Source organism: Zootoca vivipara, chromosome 9 (genome assembly GCF_963506605.1).
Source record: "Zootoca vivipara chromosome 9, rZooViv1.1, whole genome shotgun sequence".
NCBI classification, from domain to species: domain Eukaryota; kingdom Metazoa; phylum Chordata; class Lepidosauria; order Squamata; family Lacertidae; genus Zootoca; species Zootoca vivipara.
Window position 1 is genome coordinate 15,204,570 of NC_083284.1, and position 24,771 is coordinate 15,229,340.

A 24,771-nucleotide genomic window follows, 5' to 3' on the forward strand; every position below is an offset into this window, starting at 1 on the left:
TAAACATTTATATATGAACTGCTGTTTTATGCTGTATTTAGGAATTCTGTTTCTTGGATCAGGTACCCAACACATACAGTGGTTTTATAAGTAGCAGGAAGCTTAGCCTAGCCCTAAAGCTTCTGAGCATGATTGGCATTTAACAAAGGTCTTGCTACCATCTTGTGGTTACACTGACAACTGCAAGGAATCGCAAAGGAAAAAGCACTAGCTACATACAAGGAAGGGGGATGCGGGTGGCGCTGAGGGTTAAACCACTGACCCTAGGGCTTGCCAAAACGGGATGAGCTCCTGTTGCTCAGTCCCAGCTCCTGCCAACCTAGCGGCTCAAAAGCACGTCAAAGTGCAAGTAGATAAATAGGTACCGCTACAGCGGGAAGGAAGTGGCTTTGTCATGCTGGCCACATGACCTGGAAGCTGTGCGCCGGCTCCCTCTGCCAATAATGTGAGATGAGTGCCGCAATCCCAGAGTTGGTCACGACTGGACCTAATGGTCAGGGGTCCCTTTACCTTACCTACAAGGAAACAGCACAGGCAGCCTCTTGCATTTCAGGGCCACTTGGTCACACGGTTTACATTTTTCTCTATACTTGTGCAGATGTATATCATGTATGAAATTAATTACATTTGAAATGGTTCTTGCTTCCCTTCAGCTGTTCTCCAAACCAAGTATGGTGATATCAAAATGCAGCAGTAATAAATAATGTAGTCTCTATTTTCCATATTGCGTGAATTTAACCTACAAATATTTTCCACAATCAAGACCGTAGAATAGTAACATGTTTACCCTTTCATACACACCACATATGTAAGCATATGTTGCACACCGTCCTGCTCTCAATAACAAAAAGGCAAGCCTTCATTTGCCACTGAAGTAGCAATGTTTCTAAAACTATCCATAATAAGGATAATTAATCTCACAACTTGGGTGGGAAAACTAACCCATCAGGGAAGGGACAGGAGTACTATAGTAAAAAGAGCTTCTGTGCTATTTGCTGCTTCTTCCCAACTACTCAATGTTCAACTTAACATGTCTCTTCATGCTCAGTCTACCCACACTCTGATACTAGACTGATATGCCCTACTTTGCTGTCAGCACTATATTCTGGAGACCTATTTTTAACTAGCACAAACAGATGTGTTTTACAATCTAACTGGACTGTGTGTGCCTAGCCATCAAAAAGGCCATTAATGTTCTAGGGCCGGTCAAGTTACCCATCCTCTTTTTGCGCAGATTGTCATTAAGGCTCTGCTTTACTCAACAAAGCATAATTGTTAAAAGTCTACTAGACACCAGCATAAATGCACAAGCATGTAAGAGACACTTGCACCATTTTATACTTGTGTTAGAATTCAGAGGCAACTCTTCCACTTAATTGTAGTTGCCAACCTGCAGCTGAATTTCTGGAATTAAAAGCCTTGCCCCATCGATTAGTTCTGGAAGCACAACATGGATTTACATTTAACTGCCTTTCCATGTTGACCCGCTGGCCATTTGACTGTCTGATTAGTTTTCAAACACAGAGTATTGGAAACCCCCCACAATACAGACATATTGGATAAACAAAGATGCCTATCTAGAAGCCCAAAAGGTGGGTTCTCAGTCCTTGGACCAATTTGGCTATTTTGAAGCTATGTAATCTCCGCTTCTAGTGCCCCTGTCTTCTATTCAGTATTATTTATTAGTTAAACTTTATTTCTGAAACACCCACACAAACACCCACACGTATCTTTATTAACTATAAATGACATGTGGCATCATTTGCTTGTAAAAGAGGCAAAGAAATTTTTAGTTCACCAGAAATGACTGATAAGTGAAAAATAGAAAGCTTTATTCCATGATACTGGAGTAATCAATGTAACTTCCCATTGACGAACTGAAGGAGTGTGCAGAAACTACTGACACATGATCAGCACATATTTGCAGCATCCGGAGCAGCTGCCAAAGTGTGGAAATCCTGATATTCTCACATTCCAGTTCACAGAACAGAACAGAACAGGGCTGCAGTAACAACCTGCCAGCTTCAAGACAGCGTCCACGTCCACACTTATTTGATTCATTCAACATGCACCTATGACCAGAAAGCATCAATTCGAGGCCGGGTGTGATCTCTCTCTGCAGGTAAAGGAAGAGACCTTGTCAAGTGGATATTTATTTTAAAATCTTTTTTTTTCCCCTTAAGCGTTGTCTCTGCTAGCTGCTCTTGGAAATCTTCATTTGTTCCCACCAACAAAACAGTGGCAGAGTTGATTGCTGGGAGCTTGGCAAAAGCAGCCAACGCCACCATTCTCACAAATTACAGCAAGGCGCGACCTCAGGTTTCCATGAAGGTGGGTTGTTTAACCAGGATTTGAGAGAAATCAGGATCCCTGGTCCAGATGAGAAGAAAGGCTGAGATTCAGGGAAAGTGAAACTAAACATTGCCCAAGACGAAGGAGAGAAGAAGGAAAAGAAGCCCAAGGATGCACCGAACTTGATCCAGCTCATGCATGTAATGCTAAACCATGGTTTGCAACCAGGTATGCACATGAAGCAGTGCTGTCAACGTTCCCCATTTTTGCGAGAAATTCCCTTATTCAGCGCCCTTACTTTCATTTCCGACAGTTGACAGCCCAATAGGATTCCTCATTTCCAAATCCGAAGTTTGACAGCTATGCAACAAGTTCTATAAATAAAAAAAGCTTTTGAGTATCTACACATACTCAAAAAAATCAAAAAGTCTTTGCACAAAGGTCGTAAATTATTGTGGCATTTCACAAAGTCTTCAAATTTACATGCAATCCACCACATTGCTGGACCCTTGACCCACGTCGCGGATCTGGCTGCCAAGGCAGGCACACACGGCTACACCAGCCCCAGCTCTGCAGTCAGACACAGAACCAACAAGCTCCCACCTGAGAAAGAATGAAAGAGGAAAAATTGAAAACCAGGGGAGTTAGCAATGCAACTGTCCTGGCACATCAAATATCTTTAAAGTGAAAAAAGCTTAGCTACATCTTTCCTACACAGCTTAGCGTGACCAAATCTCTTGTGCTAGTTTTGAAAATTGCTTCTATTTTATTTTTCTAACTATTTATGGGTTTTACCACCACCCATGAAGGAAACTTTGCTGAAGAAATAAATGCTGGTCCATTTGCATTTAATTAGCAAGACTAGGCAGAGGAGAGTGTTTAGCTTCTCATGTACAAGGACAGCAATAGTTCAAGGCCAAATATTATTTTAAAACAAGATTTTTATAATTGCTTATATCTGTCTAAGAAGAATGAATGAGTTCTGGGGTACTTTCCCCCTACCATCTCTACTTTGTCAAAATTCCTGCTTTTCTGCTTCCTAGACTCATCCATTACAACTGGTCTGTCCAAAGAAAACCCCCTCTTCACTTGTACATTTGCCAATTCCCTAGAATGAATACTAAGTCTAATAACTGCTTGGTGGCAGTTGCAAAGGAGAAAGTGAGACTTTAACATCAACTACACAGATTTTCCCTACTTTTCACAGAATCATGGAATTGTAGCATTGGAAGGGACATCTAGTCCAACCCACTGCCATGCAGGAATCTCAACTAAAGCATCCATGACAGATGGCCATCCAAACTTTGCTTTAAAATCCCCAAGGAAGGAGAGTCCACCACTTCTTGTGGGATTTTTTTCTGCTGAACAGCTCTTACTGTCAGAAAGTTTGTCCTGATGTTGGGTTGGAATCCCCTTTCTTGTAACTTGAATCCATTGGTTCACGTCTCATCCAGCATAAAGACCTAGCTCTGTAAAAGCAAGAATCAAAGTTACCTGTTCGCCGCAGGATCGAAGGCTTCCACTGTATTCAGATAAGCATTTCCATTATGCCCTCCAACAGCAAAGATTTTGCCCATTAATGTTGCTATGCCAACTCCACCCCGAGGCGTCGTAAGCTCCGCTACGTATTCCCACTTGTTGCTGCGAGGGTCAAATCGTTCAACAGAGCTCAGAGGAGAATTGTCATCAAAGCCACCTGCATCAAGGCATATACATACAAGTGAAGCATGAAATTTTCTCTCGGACTATGCAATAGTTTTATCATAAGCTGTTCTGCAGAGCATAGCTACGGGATGCACAGTGACCCAGTTATTCAAACAGTACAAAAAAAAATACAATGGACCTGCTATTTGACCTTAAAAGCCCACAATTCTTATAAAACTAAAGCCTAGTCCAGTGTTAGCACGATCTGTAAGCAAGTGTACCTCAATGTTAGTAAGAAGAGGAGCCCGAGGTTTATGCCTAGAAGTGCACTGTTGCCTTTAAAAAAGATAACTTATTTATCACTTTATCACAAAATACAGTATTGTCTACAGCCAGTGATGAAAATACTTATAATCTAGTGTAATCATTTGATGATGATGTTGTTTCAAACACTTACAGCAAAGCTACAAGAAGATGAGTTATGCACATGGATAAACATCTAGGTGCTACTCACCTACCACATATAGGCAGCCATGGAGTTCACTAACCCCATTGCCAGCTCTTCGCTGACCCATTTCTTTCACTTCTATCCATTTATCTAGATGAGGATCATACTTCTCCACGCTGGAGAGAGAAGCTACACCATCATTTCCACCAACAGCATATACATGGTTCTGAAAAGAGGAAAGATCAAATGAATGTTATATCCCATGTGTGAATTAGGTGTGTTACTGCAGCAAAAATTAAGATGTGTCACTTCTGCTCTCACAACGTATAAAGAAACAGTTGTCAACCAGCTTGCTAGGCAGCAGCAGTCTATCCCCAAGGATAAAACTTTGAGCACCATATAATCATTGCCAACACAACAGCGAGACTTTCAATCCAACTAACTAGATGAGTTTTCAGGTTTCAAAATTATTGTCTGTGGATATTACTAATTTCATACTCGCCAAAGTTATACTGTACTTATATGAATTCACATTCATTATTTAATTCTATTTAGTAAATATAGTCTTTGTCAATTACCCCTCAAAAAAAAAAAAAAACCAAAATCCTCTGGGCGACATGCAAAAATAGTAAGATGAATTAAAATAACAAGATCCACATTAACAACATTCTATATAACAAGACTTAGCACAAAAAACCCTGCAATCAGGTAAATACTGCAACGAACAACGCTTAATAACAAGACTTTGGTTGTAAGTTGCTTTGGGTTGCCTTCGGCAAGATAAAGCAACTAACCAATCTAATTAATAATAATATATATATATAACTTGACTAAGTTCCACAGAGTTAAATAACTATTTTAAGACACAGAATAATAACTGAAATTAAAAATAGTTTGTATTTTATGACACCAAGCAAAGACTTTCCATTTTCACTGAAGAGTTCTATTTTAACTCTGCAGTCTTCAATTCTGTTTTAAATTAAATTCTATTCCTTCCATATTCCATTTCCCACCTTTTATTCAATCTCTTATTTCATTGCCTCTTATCACAACTACAAAAGTGGCACCTTAAACCAATGTAGTGAAGAACAGTCAAGAAAGTTTGACCTCCATATAACCTTAAAGTACTTCAATATACTTGTTGAAGCAGGCAAGGCAGAGCTATACGACATTTCTGTGCCGGTGCCCTTTGAATGCCAATAAAAAACCCAGAGTCGCTTACCACAAGAGCCACAGAACCAACACCTCCCCGGGGCGTATTCATAGGTGCTACAGCACTCCACTGATCAGATTCAATGTCGTATCTCTCCACATCGCTGAAGCAAGTGTTATCATCCAGTCCCCCAATAGCATAAATGGGGCCTCCAAGAGAAGCCAGAGCAATTCCTCTCCTAATAAAATAACGCAATTAGTTATCAGACTACATAATCTTAAAACAAACTGGCAAAGTGAGTTACTAGGTATCATTAGCTCTAACCAACTTTGGCAACTTTTCAAGAATACCAAGGTTAATTAATTCCCAAGTGTAAACCACAAATTGAAACTTCTTTCCCAATTGAAGTATATTTAATCAAAGAGACCTTAAGCAGTGAATAACATTTAAAATGTTCCATCAAGATATTAAAGAACAGATTTTGGACTCTAGAACATTTGCAGGTTTGTAATACTGTCAATTTTCTTTAATTTTTTTCAACCACACTAATCACCAGATAATAATATTCAACAACAACATGAAGGTTAACAGATGTGAGCTGCAAGTTTTGACCATGACATAAATTCTTTCTTGTTATATGCTGGCAAGGGCCAATTTTCTGTAAACAAAAGCCCCATTCATTCATTCATGCATTCAATCAACACATGAGGAATGAAGTGTGGCACATGCAGTACCACCACCAGCTTCCCTGTCCTTTTCAGCTCTAACTCTGATTTCTCACTTCAAGTAGAAAGGTCTGAATGGGGATTATGTGAATGTTGGAAGGTCCATTCCACTCAGTGTTGGAAGGTAAGGGGTGGAGATGGCATAGATGTCCTCATGCCTCCTCCACACTTTATTCCCCATGTTTCTTTGAAGGCCTAAATTCTGTTTTAATTTCCCTTCTGATACCCCATAAACACAGTCCATTTTGCCATTATCAGTCTATTCCAGGGGTCCCCAGACTTACCCGCGCAGCGGGCCGGAGGGCAGGGGAGTGTGCGCACAGTGGGCCGGAGGGTGGGGGAGTGTGTGCCCGTGCGCATGCGCACACACACTTACTGGCACGGTGGCGCGCTTCCAGGTCGGGAAAAATCGCCAAAAATCGCTTGTGCGCATGCGTATGGGCCTCCCCTGACCCGGAGGTGCACCAGAAATGACCTCTTCTGGGTCGGGAGAGGCCCATACGCATGTGCAGAAACGATTTTCAGTGCTTTTTTCCGATCTGGAAGTGCGCCGCCGCGCTGCGCGCCGTAAGAGCGGGCGGCGGGGGTTGTTGCGGGCCAGATTGGGAGGCCAATCTGGCCCGTGGGCTGTAGTCTGGGGACCCCTGGTCTATTCCAAGCTCTCAAAAGAATAGAAGAATCCTCTTATATTGGGGCTTTCCAACAGCTTCACAAAACACTATTTACAATTACCTCAGCTAAAATAATGAGGAGACAACTCTGACGCTTTTCCTAATTTATCTTGTTCCTTCCCCACTTCTGTTTTTCACCTTTTGTGCTCATCTCATATTTTTTATGTCCACTGTTCACCTTCTGTGTTGCATCTTACTTTGGACTGTCTGCATTGGCAATGACTAGGTACTTGTTCTATGTACGGCCAATCTAATGTTTACCTCAATAAATGGTAATGCGTTCCACATGAATCTACTTCTTTAACAACAACAACAATGGAATGTTCAAGCCAAGTTTGCATACCTTTTGGTATTCATTGATGCTTTCAACATCCATTTATTTGTGAGAGGATCAAACATTTCCATGCTGCCCAGATGTTCATTTCCATCATGTCCACCCACTGCATAAACTTTACCTGAAACATATAAAATTTTCTGGTCAGACAAACTAGGCTAACTCCTTAAAGTATTACCTATGGCCATCAAGAAGACAAGATTTGAAACTGTTGCTTCCCAGGTCTTAGCTCACACATAATCACTGTGCCGCACTAGTGAAATTAGATTCACATTTTTTGCCACTCTATTATATATATATATTCCATTACTGCTATAGGGTAATGTCTACAATAATTCTTTTCCGTAAAGAAATCTGCATCACATTATCTAAAGATCAGGGGGAAATAATAGTCTCAGGGACTTGATGATACTTTATGGTTCTAGTATACAAAGGCAGCCTTGTAAGGCAACAACTTTCAATCTTTTCTAATTTAAGATGCAATGCTATTTACTAGTAAATAGTTCCTAGTGTTGAACTCAGTGGTAGGTACTGTGGCTAGACTCATGCTGTGAGTTAAAATTTTAGTACTAGGGAGGACATTTCATTGGGCAGAAACCCAGAACACAAAACCAGTTGACTGCAAAACAGAAACAATTGCATCTTTTTATCGCAAGAAGCCAACTACTATTCTCAGCTATTTTGTATACAAAGGCTGTAATTTTGGTGGATGGAATGGCTGAGTCATTAACTTCAACAAAGTATAAAACAATTTTAGAGCACAGACTTCTTTTTACCAACCTCCCACAGAGATTACACCCACATGCCTCCTCCTACTGTTCATTTCAGGGCCAAAAAACCAGCTGTTCTTATTTATAGAGTAGCATTCAATGCTGCGAAATGGGTCGCCAGATCCACCACGACCACCAACACAGAAAAGGACACCTAACAGAAAACATACAACAAAAGTCACAAACACCTCATTTCTTAAGAAAGTCAGTATTCATCACACAAAGTTCACAGGGTGGCAAAGTACAGAATGCTGCACATGGCACACATTAAAAGTCCTGTTAATAGTACAAACTGGTCTGTTTGGTTGGCTTAGTGTTATTTACTGTTTTCAATGTTCAACACTGACAATTTGTCATTCAACAGTAACAGTTCCACCCTGCTTCAACTTAGGATGAACTGGGTTGAGGCTTCAACACAGACTGAGAGGGAAGTCAGAGCTGGAATAGACAAGTCACCCAATCAAGGCTTGTGGAAAGATCCACAAAAGTTAATAACCCCTTAAAATGTTCAATAGCCGCCCTATTCACATGCATTTTTGACATAAAGAGAACCAGCTTGCTTCAACTTGCAGGAGGCTATCTGCCTAAGGCAATTCTAACTCACCATGGACTTCCGGGCAAGTGGCTCCTTAACAGGCTTGATTTTAGTCCATTCACAATCCCAACATCCCTCTCCACTTTAAAGAGATATGCGTTTTTGGCCAACACCACCACAGGTAACTTTCCATACACTGCTTCAAGACTTCTATAGGGCACATCACTTCAGATGACTCAAGTAAACAACAAAAACCGGGCAAAGTCCAGCTCCTTTAACCATGGGAGTTTTTGTTATCAATTGCAATGGAGGCAGATTACATGCAATGTATGTTGTGTTGAAAACTGTTCTTCATCATTCAAATGCATTAATGTATCCAAGGATTGTACATTGGGACTGTTAGGTTGTAATACATACTGTTCAATACAAGAAATTCAGCACCTCAATTGAAACAGTATTCCATGGTTTAGCATTCAAATCAGGCAATGCTATACCATTAAGTGTGAACCAACCTATTGTGTAGCTACAGATTCTCTCCCCCCCCCCACATAAAATGAATTTAAAAAGCTACACCCTACGGCACTTAGATAAAATGACAAGAAGACGTACTAATGTTATGCTGTGTATAAATTCATTTATGTTGTCTTTTACTATTCTACCATGAGCACATACACCTCTGAACTACAGAACAGACTTTTTGCGAGTTTCTAAAACACTGGTGCCTCAGAAACTAGTTACCTGCTGTGCGTTTCCTTGGTGTTGTCCGTACAGAATACTCAAAATCTGGCACTGTATGACTACTTAGGTGAAGGTGGTAGTTTCTTGCTTCATCCAGCAAGTCCCGACATTTTAGGTTCTGTTTGAGAATTTCTTCTTTTGCCACTACTCCCATGAGAAAACAAATGGGTAACAGTGGTAGGCGCACCTAGGAGAACGGACATTATGGGTGGTCGGCTGAACCAATAGTAACAATTCTCAGCAATTACAAGGCAAGCCTCCAGAGACATAATGGAGAACATCATGATACTCTATTTGCCTTGTTCAGTGTGGTCAATCTGCATCTGTATGGCCTACAACTGAACCCAGTATGCATGTCCTATGTCTTCACTAGGGAGAGAGATCCAGAAGACGAACAGACAAGATTCCATTTAGTTGTAACAACAGTGACCTTGCTCCGCGTATTATAGCTGCTGTGAACCCTGATACATCCTACTTACACACACATTGTGATTACTTGCTGCCTGCACTTTTGAACTATGACTGACATGCATAAAATATTTAATCTCTCCACAAATCAACGCTGCTCATGCATTCAGCTGCAAGTCATCAAATAATGTGTGGTGACAAGATGCAGGTGTGTGTTACCTGGCTCTTAGATAGAAAGTAACTGAATTTGCTTAGGGGAAACCTGTAGTTTTCAGGGGTTTAACAGAAGTGATCCCAACTTCAATTTGTCACAAAGAATGCGTAAGAGAAAAATTGACTTAAGTATCAATCTTGTTTGAGAACAAAAAAGTGATCCAGTTCCAATGTGGAGAACCAGTATAATCACCCCACAGATCACCCCATCTCTGCATATTATGAGACACCAATAGATTTAGTTACTCCATTCTCATCTGGTCCTTACCTGAGCAACTATTTCATCTAACCATGTAGCGTGATGCTGTGGATTGGCCAGAAGCCACTTAATAGCAGCACCATAAACCTGCTTTTCACTTTCAATGCTCAGGTCACTGGAAGACAACAGTTTATGGAGGTGCTGAGGTGACACACTCACAAAATCTTCACATTCCACCACTTCAGCAAAATGTTCACAGGCATAGCGGTCGGCCATATCCATCAAGTCAATACGATTGTGGCTCTCCGCAAAGGATCTCACTGCCAGGCAATTTGAAGGATGGAAGTGTAGTTTCATGTATTCACAGCAAGCTTTGGCCACTACCTCTACCTGCAGAATGCAGGCCGCATATAAGAGAGGCTGGACATTGTCTACCGTCAGAGTCAGTCGAGATGAATAGACGAATTTGACCAAATCTTCTATGGCATCACCATCAAAGTCTTTGATCTCAATCAATGTCTGTTTAGCTTCTGCCATTTCAGAAAGGAACATAGCTCGGAAGTATGGAATAACACAAGCCAGGGCAAGCTTGTGACAGGAGATCAACTTCGAACCCACCTGTGGGATAACATACATTTATATTAACAGAAGGTCAATTGTTTTACCTTAATAAAAAGAAGCTGTGGTCTCAAAGTCTAAAGATGTAGTAACGGATTTTAAAAGTTATTAGCATTAATCAAATCCAGAAGTGCAAAGGGGTATTGACCTCAGAACTATGAAGAAAATTGAATAAACAGAAAATTGACTAACAACACTACACAGATCAATGACAATTTTCTGTATAGATTAGTATACATGTATGGTACTGTTGTAAGAGTCATAACATTTTATTGAGAAGTCTCCATTATATAAATTTGCAAGATAAATTACATTGACCACAGCATCACAACCTTATTTGTATTGGTGAATATTTCAACAATGAATATGCAGTTCATATTCAGTTGTAAAACCTACTTTTTGCTTTAACTGCAAGAGAAAATTATTTCTCATTAGTCCCACTTTCAACTAGCTTAATGATAAAGTTCCACCCCTGAATTATTTCTTGTAGTTTTATCCAGTCATCTCAATTAGCTGTTCTTTTAATTATCCACAGCCACAGCAATCTAATGCAGCCAAAACAGTTTCTTGCCAAGAAATAATGAAAAGGAATTAGCTGTACATGACTTTAGACAATGTGCTGCCATGAAAAAAGAACAGACATCACTATGCCGGGTCAATTTTGTTGCATTACAAGGCTAGTGGATCTGTGCGTACAATTTGACCATGCAAAAGGCAACACAAGCACTTTGGTTATCTACCACTAGATTAGTAACAAATGACCAACGTTCATACACAAACTCTAAAGCAGGAGGAAGGGCAGCATATAAATGGAATAAAATAAATGTGCTATTTCAGCACAGAAATGGAAAAATGGGTTTGCACTGGATAGTCAACCTAGGTGAAAATATTTGTGCCTTATATGATTTTAAAGATTAACTATCAATTGATAATGAGGATATGAGTCTAACAAAAGTTTACATTTTATGATTCAGCAGTCTTTAGGTTCCTTATTAAAGAAGTTAGCTTCCCCCACCCAGCTGGTTTTTCTGAAATTTGCAGGCTGTGTTTTCAGGTACAAAAATCCTCTTGATAATATTTTCTATTAAGCAACTTCTTCTCTCCTCCTGCAAAGATTAGTTTCACTGACAAAAAAAATCATTTTGAGTTGTACGAACAAGCATTCTGGCTTACAAACTCTGGTTATTTAAACAAGTCAGATTCAACCCACAATTTGATGGTAGCTTACTTTGAAACTTACCAGAGTTTGTTGTAACTTAAGATTTCTGGTTTATTTGTTTCAAATAATAAGTGACACCCATCACCACATGCAAGTTCTCCTTCCTGTTGTGCGAGAGGAGGGGGGAAGCGTGCAAGCTTGATAGCAGCAGCAGTAGCTAGCTTTTAGTGTGAAAAGGATAAAAACCGCAATATTTCTTTGCAAAACAAAGGAGAAGCCTTCTGACACAAAAGTCTTACCTGATAAGATTTAACTAGCATAGAAAAATACAACATAAAAACAATGAAAGTGTATAATAAAAAGAGATACAACATAAAAAGCACTAAAACAGGAATGTGCAACAGGAAATGGGCTCCAAGTCATATTTTTGCCTGGGATAAATTTTCTAATCATTCGTGGTGACCAGGTGATATATAGCTGTCACTTTGATCTTTAACATTACAAGAGAACTGTGGGATGAACCCTTGGAGTAGCCTCCATGCCACTATGACAGTAAGAGCAGTGGAATTTGCTGCCAAGGAGAGTGGTGGAGTCTCCTTCTTTGGAGGTCTTTAAACAGAGGCTTGACAGCTATATGTCAGGAATGCTTTGATGGCGTTTCCTGCTTGGCAGGGGGTTGGACTGGGTGGCCCTTGTGGTCTCTTCCAACTCTATGATTCTAAGAGGACCTTTAAAGAAGAAGAAAAGGACAAAATATGTAGTAAAGCTTAGCTGCCTGAAACCCATTAACTAAGCAGCTCGGCTCTCAGGGCATTTTTGTGGATACTAACAGTTGTAAACTGTTATATACTCTCTCAAAGCACTGCAGAGGTTGTATTCCTCTCCTTCCACAGACAAGCAAGAATAGGCTGCCTTGGTGCACTGCTACAGAAATGCAAAACAGTGCTAATGTACTCCCATTCCAATACACCCATACCCACACACTCTGTTATAGGAGAAGGAAGAGGGGAGAGTAGCAACTTAGTTCACCTCAAGATTGTTATCCCCAATATTAGAGAATGGCAACTACTACTTACATGGGAGAAAGTGAAGAGGTGCGCTTAGAAACCTGGAAGCACCACTGGGATTGGCCAACCCACAGCCTACCCTTGGTGTTCAGCAACCTTCACTCTTTGAGAATTGAGCATCCTCTTATCTGATTGGACCTATCCTCTTAAGAAAATGTTAAGACCAGGCTTGCATATATTACATTATCTAAACAAGATGGCAGCCATGTCACACCAGTTGAGTGTGTTTATATAGGTACTGTGGCCCCTTACAAGAATAAGAGGGGGACTTTTTAATTTGAGTTCAAGTCCATAAATTTAGCACACTCACACTCTCCCTACAAGCACAAAATGGTCTGCTGACTTGCAGCATTTCTAGGAACAGTTTTGGTTAAAGGGAAGGCAACACTGCATGGCACCTACTCCCAAATGTTGTCAACGTCAATGATATATTCTAGGGAACACATAAGCCATTCTACACAGAAACTCAAAACACATACACACAGAGGAGGAAATATGGAATGAGCACCTTCAGCGTAACGTCGCAAAGCTCCCCAGCTTCATAGAAACGGAGGAGGGAGCTGTGAAAATCCTTCCAAGCTTCATTTGCTTCGAATACAAATGTTTCTTCTTCACCATCACTGTTCAAAGGTGACCTTTCTTGTGGATGCTGCCTTCTGCCTTTTACCACATGATGCTTTGCTTGCTCTGGGACCATAGACTCAGAAGCCATTAGCTGTTTTGTCTCCTTCCAGGTTTGTTCTGTCTCCATGAAAAAAAGCCCCACACATCCTGCCAAGCAAATCAGGAAGAGCATAAAGTCTTGAGTAGAACTACCATTTCCTCACTACTAGAACAAAATGAAAACAGATTAGGCATTTTCCTCCATCAAGCCCTTGAAACACCATAGGTTGAAGTTCGCTGCTAACTATTATTCTGTCTCTTCAAAAGACCAAGGCAATAAAATCAAGAAGGCAACTTCTAAGCCACTATCAGGATGGGAACATAGGCTTGGATCTCAAGTTGCTCATCCATTCATGTGTGAGAGCGAATGATTTCTACCAACTTTCCCCCTACATCTATAATCTTCCATGGCTTCCCAAACTGCCCAACCTGCAAGAGAGGATTTTCATGGGGCTGCAGAAGGAAAGGAAATGGTGGAAGTGGCAGTCTAGGAACATGGACTCTATTGACTCCTGGAAGGAAAGTTAGGATCCAAGTCACTGCTAGTACATTTCCACAATGAGTTAGAACCAAGCAACTGTGAGCAACAGGAGGAAAACAAGCCTAAATTTGCACAATGCTGTAATAGGAAAGGTTGATGGATTTAGTTTTACTTGTATTGAGGTCTAGTATACAGTGCAAAAGATACAAAACTTCTGGAACAATATGGTCTGTAGCATAGGTTGGGTGGGCTGCAGCAGGAAGGAGAAATGATGAAGTTGGGACACCCTCCAACTGCCTTTCTATTCAATAGGGAACCTTTGGGTCAAAGCCAACGTAACAAACTACAGTTCTAAATATCACAAAATTATTCTTGGCATAGTTAAGGCTGAAGGAAGTTCTCTCAAAGTATATATAATCTGTTGGTTTTTTTATTGTTCAAATTGCTTAGCATCTAAGGAAGATACCTTCCTGTACACAACTGAACTGTAACACTTGCAGATTAAAGTTTTACTATTCACTCATAGCCTCTTAAATCAGGCCATTATTATTTTGTTGTTGTTTAGTCGTTTAGTCGTGTCTGACTCTTCGTGACCCCACGGACCATAGCACGCCAGGCACTCCTGTCTTGCACTGCTTCCCGCAGTTTGGTCAAACTCATGTTCGTACATTATTGTTTAAGTTGCACCATTTACACCTGAGACATATATTACCCACCCTATTCTCTTGACTGTTATTTCATTTTAACTTACTTTAATATTGCATCTTTAAATTACTGTAATCCACCCTGGGACTTCACGGTAAAGGTAGGGAAGAACTCCAAACAGTAATTATTATTAAACTAGTATTATTGTTGTTGTTGTTATTATTCCCATTTACAGATGGGAAACTGAAATGAAAAGTGATTTGGCCATGACAGAGATTAAGCTTGAACTCTTCCATTCAATGGTCCTCCTTGGCTTCAAGGTTAAAGTTGGTTAAAGTTCATATGGATCAATGCTATAAGACAGTAGTTTCCTGTGTTGTAGGGCATCCTGAAGTTCTATAACAAGAAATCTGTAATGTAAATGCCCTTGGTAGTTTGCATCCTCCTACTGATCGTCCCCAGCAATGGGTAGCAGCCAGGATGTATTATACTATAATACATACATTATAGTATGCAATGATCAATTCATGCAAGACATAGTTAGACTCGAATGACATGGCAAGAGCTCCACATAAATCAAGTATGCACCTCAGACCAAAGTCATAGAACATAGAATAGTTTTGCAGCAGGAGTTCATCAGCACAAGTTGTTGAGGAAATGATTCCCTGAAGGTGAAGCTTAAACACCACTGCTCTAAGTAGATAATGACTAAACTACAGAGACAACCAGATATACACTTCCTTTGTCAGTGAGATTTTCAGACTGTATTCATCCAAGAGTTCTTAAACAACTCAAATGTGAAATTACTGATCTTCTACCAAAAAGATATAACTTGTCCTCAAGATCAGCCTCTTTATCAAAGATCTAGAAAATGGTCAAATAGCACCAAATTTTCTAAATGGGATCCAGGGAGAATAAAGGAAATTATATGTGCACAGGTTAAGCTGGTGGACAGCATTAAAGGTAAAGGTACCCCTGACCATTAGGTCCAGTCGTGGACGACTCTGGGGTTGCGCACTCATCTTGCTCTATAGGTCAAGGGAGCTGGCGTTTGTCCACAGACAGCTTCCGAGTAATGTGGCCAGCATGACTAAACCACTTCTAGCGAACCAGAGCAGCGCACGGAAACGCCATTTACCTTCCTGCTGGAGCGGTACCTATTTATCTACTTGCATTTTTGGTGTGTTTTCAAACTGCTAGGTTGGACAGCATTACTAAGTATAAAATAAGCAAGCATACAAAACAGGTTTTGCTGAAAAAGAATCAGTGTGTCTTATATAAAGGCGAGTCCTGTCTCACCAACCTTTTAAAAGCTTTTGACACAGTCCCCGACCAAGACTCCTGAGCAAAGACAGCAGTAACGAGGTCCTCTTATGGACTGGTAACTGGCTAAAGAACAGGAAGTAGAGGGAAAGGAAGGGACAGTTCTTGCAATGAAGGGATGCAAGTTGTAAGCTCCCCATAAGGCTCTGTAATGGGGGTCAGTGCTTTTAACTTGTTCATAACTGATCTGGAATAAAATGCAGCATTTCTAGCCACCCCAACCCCTGAGGTCAAGAAGAATAACCATACTTATTACACACATGTGTCTGCATGCCTGCATGTGTGTGCACAATCAGTTGCATGACTGGAGAGGACATGTAGCGTGCATGGTGTAGCTAGCTTTGAAAAAAATACCTGTGATATGGTTGCAATGCAGCCTCAGGGGCTACTTTGGATTTTCCTGGCTAATCAATTTAAAAATCAAAACAATTAAACAGTTGGACAACTTCAAGCCTCAGAACCTATACATAAAAATAAAATTACCCACTTTCCCATAATTTATTTCTTTTTGAAATATTTTATTTTTACTTACATATACAAAGAGCAACTATCAACATTCAACAATCCCCTCTCTGCAGACGCACTAAATGCCTACTTAATTGCATTACACTGTTAATTCATTTTAGGTATCATTTTATATTTTTGATGGGTGGCCTAAACATACGTTATTCCCCTCCAAGCAAACAGTGCAATACATCAAAACCTCTAACATGCACACTTTTTGCTTAGCACCTCACCCACCCTGACATACAAACCAACAGATTACCTGAAATGAAGTTTCAAAGCCACCAGCGTCCTATAACCTAGATACTCTGTTCTGAAAGCAGCAGAATTCAATCTGATCATTCAATCTGATCTCTCAACATTATACTAATGATCTTCAACCTCTTGAAATTTCTCCAATATTCTGCAGGACCAAACCAAAACAACGGAGAACTTTAAGCCCCCATTCAACAATGCTGCAATGTTCCATTCAGTTCACAAACTGAATCAAAGTCCTTCTCTTTGCCGTCTAAAAATGGGCATTTTTTCCCATTGCTAAACAGGGAAATGAATTACCAGATACCAACTGTCTGTAGTCTCTTAGTCTGACAGTACTGAATACAAACACTATAACTAATTCTAATGAGTACAGTGGCATTTGTTTACCAAGTTCACGGGTATTGTGAGAAAGTTCACATGGATGGCAACTGGGGGTAAACTGACATATACCCAGCTTTAAAGAAATTGTCTGTTACAACAAACCTGGCATAAACATAGCCTTTACTAATTTCAGTGGCAAAATTGTGTGTGACAAATCGTGCCATTCTACAGCCACATGTTTTTTAAAGGACGCTTTATCAATATCAATACTTTTATCTGAGAAACTTTCAGAAAAGTTATTATGTTTAGCAGATGCTTATATAGCTCCAACAACATACAGTACACAGAGCTTAACAGAGCAAAATTTACAGCTGCCACAAAAAGCTTACAGCTGCTACATTCGCTGTACATGTGAGGACTATATGTACAGCCTTAAAAAGGAAACAATGTTATAGACACAGCCTGCCTTTAACATATTTGCTTCATCCCTGATTTATTACATAAGTGGCCAGCTTTGGGGAGAGAGGACTGTAGCATGACGGAATAACAGGAGGGTCCACAGGCCCAGTTACAGCATTAAATCTTGTCTGCTGTTTTTCCTGTCTCTCCTGCTTTGCACTACTGCTGCTTGGTCCTTAGCTCTGCAGACCAAATACTACAGCAAGGCCACGATACATCAGTGCATGGAAGAGGGAGGGAGACTGGATACATATTTACTGCAGCACAGACAATGTGCAATACAATGACACACTTTCACACTGTGGACTTGAGGCGCCCTTCCCAAAGAGGCTATACATCTATATATATATATAAAAATGTAAAAATCGTGAAAATCCAGGTTCCACTTTTCTCCGTAACCGCTTGACCGATCGTCATGAAATTTTGACACAATGATCCAGGCCACTCCCTGCGTGTTGTTGGGGGCATAAATCCCTCAAATCGCACACCTGCGCAGGTACAGACCTGGTTTTCCACCAACTCAAACAGCGCCCTCAAGTGGAATTCCTCCCACAGTACACCCCCTCCCTTCCTGTGAAATCTAAGCCACACCCACAAACCAAATGACATCATCATCAACCAAGCAACTGAAACACACCAAGGCGGCCATTATCTAGGCCTTTGTTTTAGGCCCCTGACAGGCCCGGGGGGGGGACCCACAGCAACGCACTTGGGGGCACGGCAAGGGGTTTTTACTTTACCATTTAGCAACACTACCCCCCACCAAAAAAACCCCACCAAAAAACCAACATTGCCAAGTGGAGGTCGGGGCCTGCCTGGGGGGGGGGTTGCCACAGGACGCAGCACGGCCTTTGATTTATGTAGGCCCCTGCACGGCAAGGGGTTTTTACTTTACCATTTAGCAACACTACCCCCAAAAAATCCACAAGACAAAAATAAGCCTCTGTGTCTTTTTATTATTATAAAAAAACAACCATTCACTTTCTCTCCCCAGTTTAAGTCCTCAGATATTTGCAGTGCACACCCCCCACCCCATTTACAATTCCATACCTTCCCCTTGCCACTTCCTGGGTTTTTTTTATGGAACTGAACAACTCGGGTACTTCAGAACGCGCCTTCTGTTGCCAGGCCCTTACAGGGCCCGGGCCAGGTAGATAATGTGGCCCTGCTTTTAACCCTTTTGTTACTTTTTAATTTTACTGATTGTGAATATGCAGACCGAGGCCCCCTTTAGATTCGGAGGCCCGCGCCAAGTGCCCCATATGACCTCCACCTTCTGTCTGGGCCTGTCTGTTGCTACGGGGCTATGGGGCTTCGCTATTTGACCCCCCCTCCCTGGGTTGGGATTCTTTAAGTAGTTCTCTGGGTCCCAGGGCACATCATCACCCCCGATCCTTAATCTAAATATATAGAAATGTTCATGATGCGTGCGCAGGGGCCAATGTATGGAGATACAGGGGGGAGGGGACAACAGAGGGCTCAGACAAAAGTAAATACTGGGAAATGGAACCCAGAAACTGACAGTTCCTTCTCCAAGGATGGGGGCCAATGTAGGAAGATACAGGGGTAGGGGCCAACACTCCCCAGGAACAACAGAGGGTTCAGACAAAGGTGCATGCTGGGAAATAGAACGCAGAACCTAACAGTTCCTTTTCGAGGGTGGGGGCCAAGGTATGGAGAAACAGGGGGGAGAGGCCAACACTCCCCAGGGACAACAGAGGGAAGGGTATCCTACGGAAACACAGGGATGAGCTGGGGTGGAGGGGCAGGATACGTCATGGATCGTGACAGGGTGGGGGGGATCACAGGAAAGAACCACAGCAACGCGTGGCCGGGTCAGCTAGTTATTCAATATATTTATGCCAGGCTGTTACAAGAAGATTGCACAAGGCAGCTTGCAATTAAAGCATTTATTGTCAAGACAACTCATGTACTGGGGTCACACACATACCCCAAAAGCTTGGCAGGTCCACTTAAAAGCCTTAGGCGAGGAGGAGGCCGAATTGAGTTCTCACAGGAGGAAATTCCACAAGTGAAAAATCTGCGTTCTTGCTTTCCATCAACAGGATCAACCTTATCACGCCTCCAAGGCCAATCTTAAGGATTCAACCAGTTGAGTCTGGGCAATCTTTCAAATAAACTGTTCCCAAACCATTCAGGGTTTTAAGAGTTAGTATCAGCACTTTAAACTGAGGGTGGAAACAAATGCATAACCTGATGTAAATTGGTGAGATATGATCAAACTGCTTAGGACTGAAGTACTGTACAGTACATCACACTCAGTTTTCAGTCCTTTATAGAAAACAGAAGTACCGGTACATTCTCTAAATGAGGAACTAAATGAAGATCTGCTTTCAACATGGAAAACTACATGAAACATTTCATGGTTAAAGTCATAGCCCAGAGCATTTTGATTAATGGCACTGATGTTATGGACCCACACCTGGAAATCAGGAAGTCTTGCTTAGGTATGAGAATTTATGATTAAATGATGGTATTCACTGCATATACCGGTACATTCATCATAATGGCATTAGACTCTTAATCTCAGAGCCGGGGGTTTGAGTCCCACATTGACCAAGATTTCTGCACTCCAGGGGGTTGCACTAAATGACCCTCCAACTCTACAATTCTATTATTCTATCCAAGTGAAAAGTAATGGAAACAGCAATGACAGAAGACAAAAAGCAACAGGGATTATAATAACACAACAATATGCAAGAGCTTATATGCAAGAGCCACCAGCTCAACTCTTTCTACATAGTAAAAATATACAGAGAGCCCATCTATGGAAAATAAAAAAAATCCTTCAGTAGCACCTTAAAGACCAACTAAGTTTTTATTTGGTATGAGCTTTTCGTGTGCATGCACACTTCTTCAGATAGTGTATCTGAAGAAGTGTGCATGCACACGAAAGCTCATACCAAAATAAAAACTTAGTTGGTCTTTAAGGTGCTACTGAAGGATTTTTTTTATTTTGCTTTGACACAGACCAACACGGCTACCTACCTGTAACCCATCTATGGAATGTGTGATGTTTCTGACCCAAATAACCACTGTATTTTACAGAATTCACTAACTAGGAAGCTATCATCAATCTGCAAAGGAAACAAACCTGAATACCACCAGGAAACATTAGCTGAAAGAAAATTAGTACGTAAAGTGTTCAAATTATATGTGTTTCCAGTGCTGTGTAATTCCCCCTCCTCTTTATACATTTCCTCCATTTATCTTTCATTTTCTAAAATCGAGACTTGTAAATGAGCACTTCACATTTAAACCTAGTTCTTGATTTGCTCATTTCCTTCCCCCTCACATATCTGCTCTGCCCTTTGCCAGTTTCACGCATTTCTACATTCTTCCTTCTGCTCTATTTCGTTCGGGCTCCCTCCCATATGGACGACAAGGGAAAAGAGAACTAGCCTTTACCCTAACAACCAAGGAACACCCCCTCAGCTCAGCAAAAGCAGAATCAATTGCACTCCGCCAACTCCACCATCATCACCAACAGCAGCATCATCTCCCGCACCCAAGGAAAACCACGTGCAAAAAAACAACACTCACCCACCCCAGGTTTAGCACCCTGAAGACCCCTTTCCAAGGAGCGGTGCCCTTGCCTTAAAAACACCCCTCCCTCCTCCCCATGTATAACTTGGACCAGCCCCAAGAACTGCTTTACCCTACCAGGACTAAAACCAGAAACGCATAAATGAATGACTGCGAGTTGCTGTTTTTTTTTAATGGGGCATTTCTTCTGAGCATGCACAGAGTGCTACTACCGGTAATGAGCAACCCTCAAACATACAGTACAGGATTGAGGGAGCACGGCTTCTAGGGGAGGCGCGAGGCTTGCTGTAGTCCACCCTCCACAGCCCCCTTCTGCCTCTCTCTCCCTCGGCTCCAGCCTCCTTACCACGCCAATTCCCTACCTCCCTCCTTGGTGCAGCCACGACAGTTGCACCTCAGCAGCCGTCACATCTGGCGCGCGCTCCCCATCTTCCGCGCGCGCAGCCCAAAACATACACAAATACACACACACAGCGGCATATATGCACGGAGGACGCGGCCAACAGCGCATGCGCCCAGCCCGGATCCGACGGAGACCTATATGGAGAGAGAGGGAGGGAGAGGGGAGGCGTGTCAAGGAAGCGCAGCGAGCCGGGTGAGAGGAGGAGCAAGGAGATGGGGACCGCGCGCATGCGCTGCAGGGCTCTCGGCTCGAGCCCAAACCCGTGGACTGCGCGCGCACGCTCTCCTTATGGCCGTTAACGGCTGTTCAATTCCCAAACACGTCCCGCCCCCACCCGGCCTCCTGGAGAGAGAGACGCCGCCGTCCGCCTGAGGGGAGGGAGACTGTGTCTTTCTGCGCATGCGTCGAGTATGTACGCCTCACTACCGGTAGCTCAAAACGCAGCGAGGTTGTGCGTCCTGCTTGTTGCTTCTTCTGCTGCGTTTTAAGTCAGTCCACTGAATTCAATGGGATTTACAGCTTTAAATTTTTCACGCTTAGCCGGGTGGATGGGATACACGCCCATAGCTGTCAAGTTTTCCCTTTTCTCGCGAGGAAGCCTATTCAGCATAACGGAATTGACTTTAAAAAAGGGAGAACTTGACAGCTATGTACACGCCCCCCCCCCTCAAGTCAGACATTTGAACCGTTTCCTCTGTCGCCACACATTTTGATTTAAATCGAGAGTGAACCGGCTTGGGCAAAGGGAAAATAGATCAAAACTCAAGTGTTTCATAATAAAATAAGATGGTTACATTTATATCCCACCTTTTCTCCTCCCAAGGAGTTCAAGGTGGTGCATGTGGTATGCTCACCATCCTCACAACAACCCTGTGAGGTAGGTTAGGCTGGGAGGCAGCAACTGGGCCATGGTTGCATGTGATAGTGAGCTTTCATGGCTGAGTGGGGGATTTGAACCCTGGTCTCCCCCAGGTCCCAGTCTGACACTTTAACTACTACAACTGCACGTAGGGATTGTGCCACTTCATTTGACCTGTCCAATAACTTGCATAATTAAGAACTAGTGTCTGCATTTGCTTTTTTGCCTCCTCCCTCTCACTGACTTTCCTTTTTGTGTTGTGTCTTTTTGATGGTAAACGTGATAGCAGGGATCATAATGTTACTATATTTGCAACCTGCTCTTGAGAGCCTTTTTCCAGCTCCAAATAATAGCCTGCTCCAAGTAATAGCATTTAATTGCCATGAGTGCAAGTACTTTATATTCATATTTTCAGTATTCGGGGCTGCGGTGATGAGGGATTAGGCTTGTATGACCACATAGACGCAGATATCTACTTTGCCTATGCCTTTTCCTCTCTTATGGTGCTGAGTTCCAGATTTTAGAATTCCTACCTTAATGGGATTATGAGTTTTTGGAAAGGGTTAAGCACCCTTTAATCAAAGCACCACACCCCCAGTTCCCAAGACAGCTCTGCAGACCTAATTAGCACACTAAAAATAGGAGGGATGGTCTGGTTTATCCAGTTTCTTATGCCTGTGTCTGCAGACAACTTGGAATCTTTGTTGAGCTGTTTGGACCAAACTGGGGAAGTGCGTGTGTGGAAATAGGATCCTCTTTAATCACATACACTCTTGTCAATCTGTGCAGACACCAGTGCCCTAGGGTGAAAAGCAGGCACTCTAAGCATTGAGCAGATGCAAGGCAGATGCATGTTGTAAGATGGTTTTGTCAGGTTGTAGCTCCATTCAAATATCACCTAAATCACCATAGCTGTGAAATGATATACCTGTATAGGTACCGGTAGCTTCTACAGCTTCTTGAGACAGGCTTATAGAGCCATATACAGTGGTACCTCGGGTTAAGTACTTAATTGGTTCCGGGATGCCATTCGCACCCTGAAAAGTACTTAATCCGAGTGCCTCTTGCATGTGCGAACCACGCAGATCGCTTCTGCGCATGCCGCAGAACCCAGAAGTAAACACTTCCGGGTCCGCGGAGTACTTAAACTGAAAGTACCCAAACCGGAGCGTTCGCAAACTGAGGTATGACTGTAACTAGACCACCAGGGGTTTGGTAACCTATTGTTTTTGCTAGTTTCTTGGGTCACCACGCATCAGAAACGAAAGAGCCCTGCTCATTCCAGCCAGGCCAGCATCCTCTTTACCACAGTGACCAGCATCTTTTTCAACCCATGGACCACTTTCCCTACCTGAGCAACCTTCCGATGCCAACATGGTAGATGGAGTCAGAGGCAAAAGTGAGAAGAGCAACAAATGCATCTTTTACTTGCACACACATTTCTGTCCTCCATCCAGACAAGTAAGAGGCATTATCTCAAGGACACATTCCAGCCAGGGGCATACTTAGGGGTTGGGCAGGCTGGTGTCCTCTAAGGGTGCAGGCTCAGAGAGACGCAAAAATTGCTCCACTCTGCCTTAAAGTGGCTAGGAGCCTGCCTGCCGGTATTATAGCAACCTTGCAGGGCCCTCTCCCCAGTCAGTCAGCAGTCCTGTTAGAAATATGAGCAAGGCTCAGAGGGAAGAAAGAGCCTAGGTACGCTTCTGGTCACTGGTGGCACACAAAAGGCGAAAGGCAATGAAAAGCAAACTTTTAGAGTTTCTGCATCATGGTCTCCCCTGGCTTTGGAGGTCCAGACACATCTCCTTGTCAAGGGTGCAAGGGAGCCTAAGTATACCTCTGATTCAAGCCAGGCAAAAAATACAAAAGCATTTGGGGTGTGAAGGAGGTCCAGTGAGGAGGGTAATGCCTGGGAAAAGTTCCAAAGGATAAAAACTTGAGCCTTCCCACTCCTGAAATTCCCCACGAGCTAAAATGTTTCCAGAAAGCTCACAACCAGGGCATCAAGGCAATAGCTCTTCCCTGCTGTTTCCCCACAACTGGTTTAAAGTAGTAATCCTTTCCTTTTTGTTCTTCAAGGTGCAGTTGTTGGCCCTGTGCCCAATGCCTAATTCAGCTATTGACTATTGGCGGGGTGGAGTCAACAGTTGCTAGCAAGCTTTTTGCACAACAAGCACCTAATCTGGAACCGTCTCTGAACAACACAACAATAAACCTTGGGTTACGTACAAGATACAACCCAAACACAATCAACGTAACCGGCTGTGTTATACCACAAATAAAATCTGTTACAGTGGTACCTCGCAAGACGAAT

The 24,771-nt window shown here is 42.3% G+C and overlaps 1 protein-coding gene across 6 annotated transcripts; it reads right to left on the minus strand.

The window, feature by feature from the left end:
- Positions 1-1,808: 1,808 nt before the first annotated feature.
- KLHL8 (kelch like family member 8) lies at positions 1,809-21,721 on the minus strand. 6 transcript variants are annotated; one of them, XM_035111877.2, is made up of 10 exons: positions 21,558-21,721; positions 13,483-13,745; positions 10,200-10,748; positions 9,311-9,497; positions 8,048-8,191; positions 7,277-7,388; positions 5,607-5,775; positions 4,451-4,610; positions 3,787-3,988; positions 1,809-2,895 (listed from the first exon to the last, which is right to left on the minus strand). In XM_035111877.2, the coding sequence occupies exons 2-10, from the start codon at positions 13,723-13,725 to the stop codon at positions 2,772-2,774; spliced, it is 1,890 nt and encodes a 629-aa protein (XP_034967768.1). In that variant the 5' UTR covers positions 13,726-13,745; positions 21,558-21,721; the 3' UTR covers positions 1,809-2,771. The 6 variants fall into 6 exon arrangements, 5 of the variants coding, with proteins under 5 accessions (XP_034967768.1, XP_060134414.1, XP_060134413.1 ...); XM_060278431.1 differs by lacking the exon at positions 21,558-21,721 and adding an exon at positions 14,870-20,436; XM_060278430.1 differs by lacking the exon at positions 21,558-21,721 and having other exon boundaries at positions 13,483-20,436.
- Positions 21,722-24,771: the final 3,050 nt, after the last annotated feature.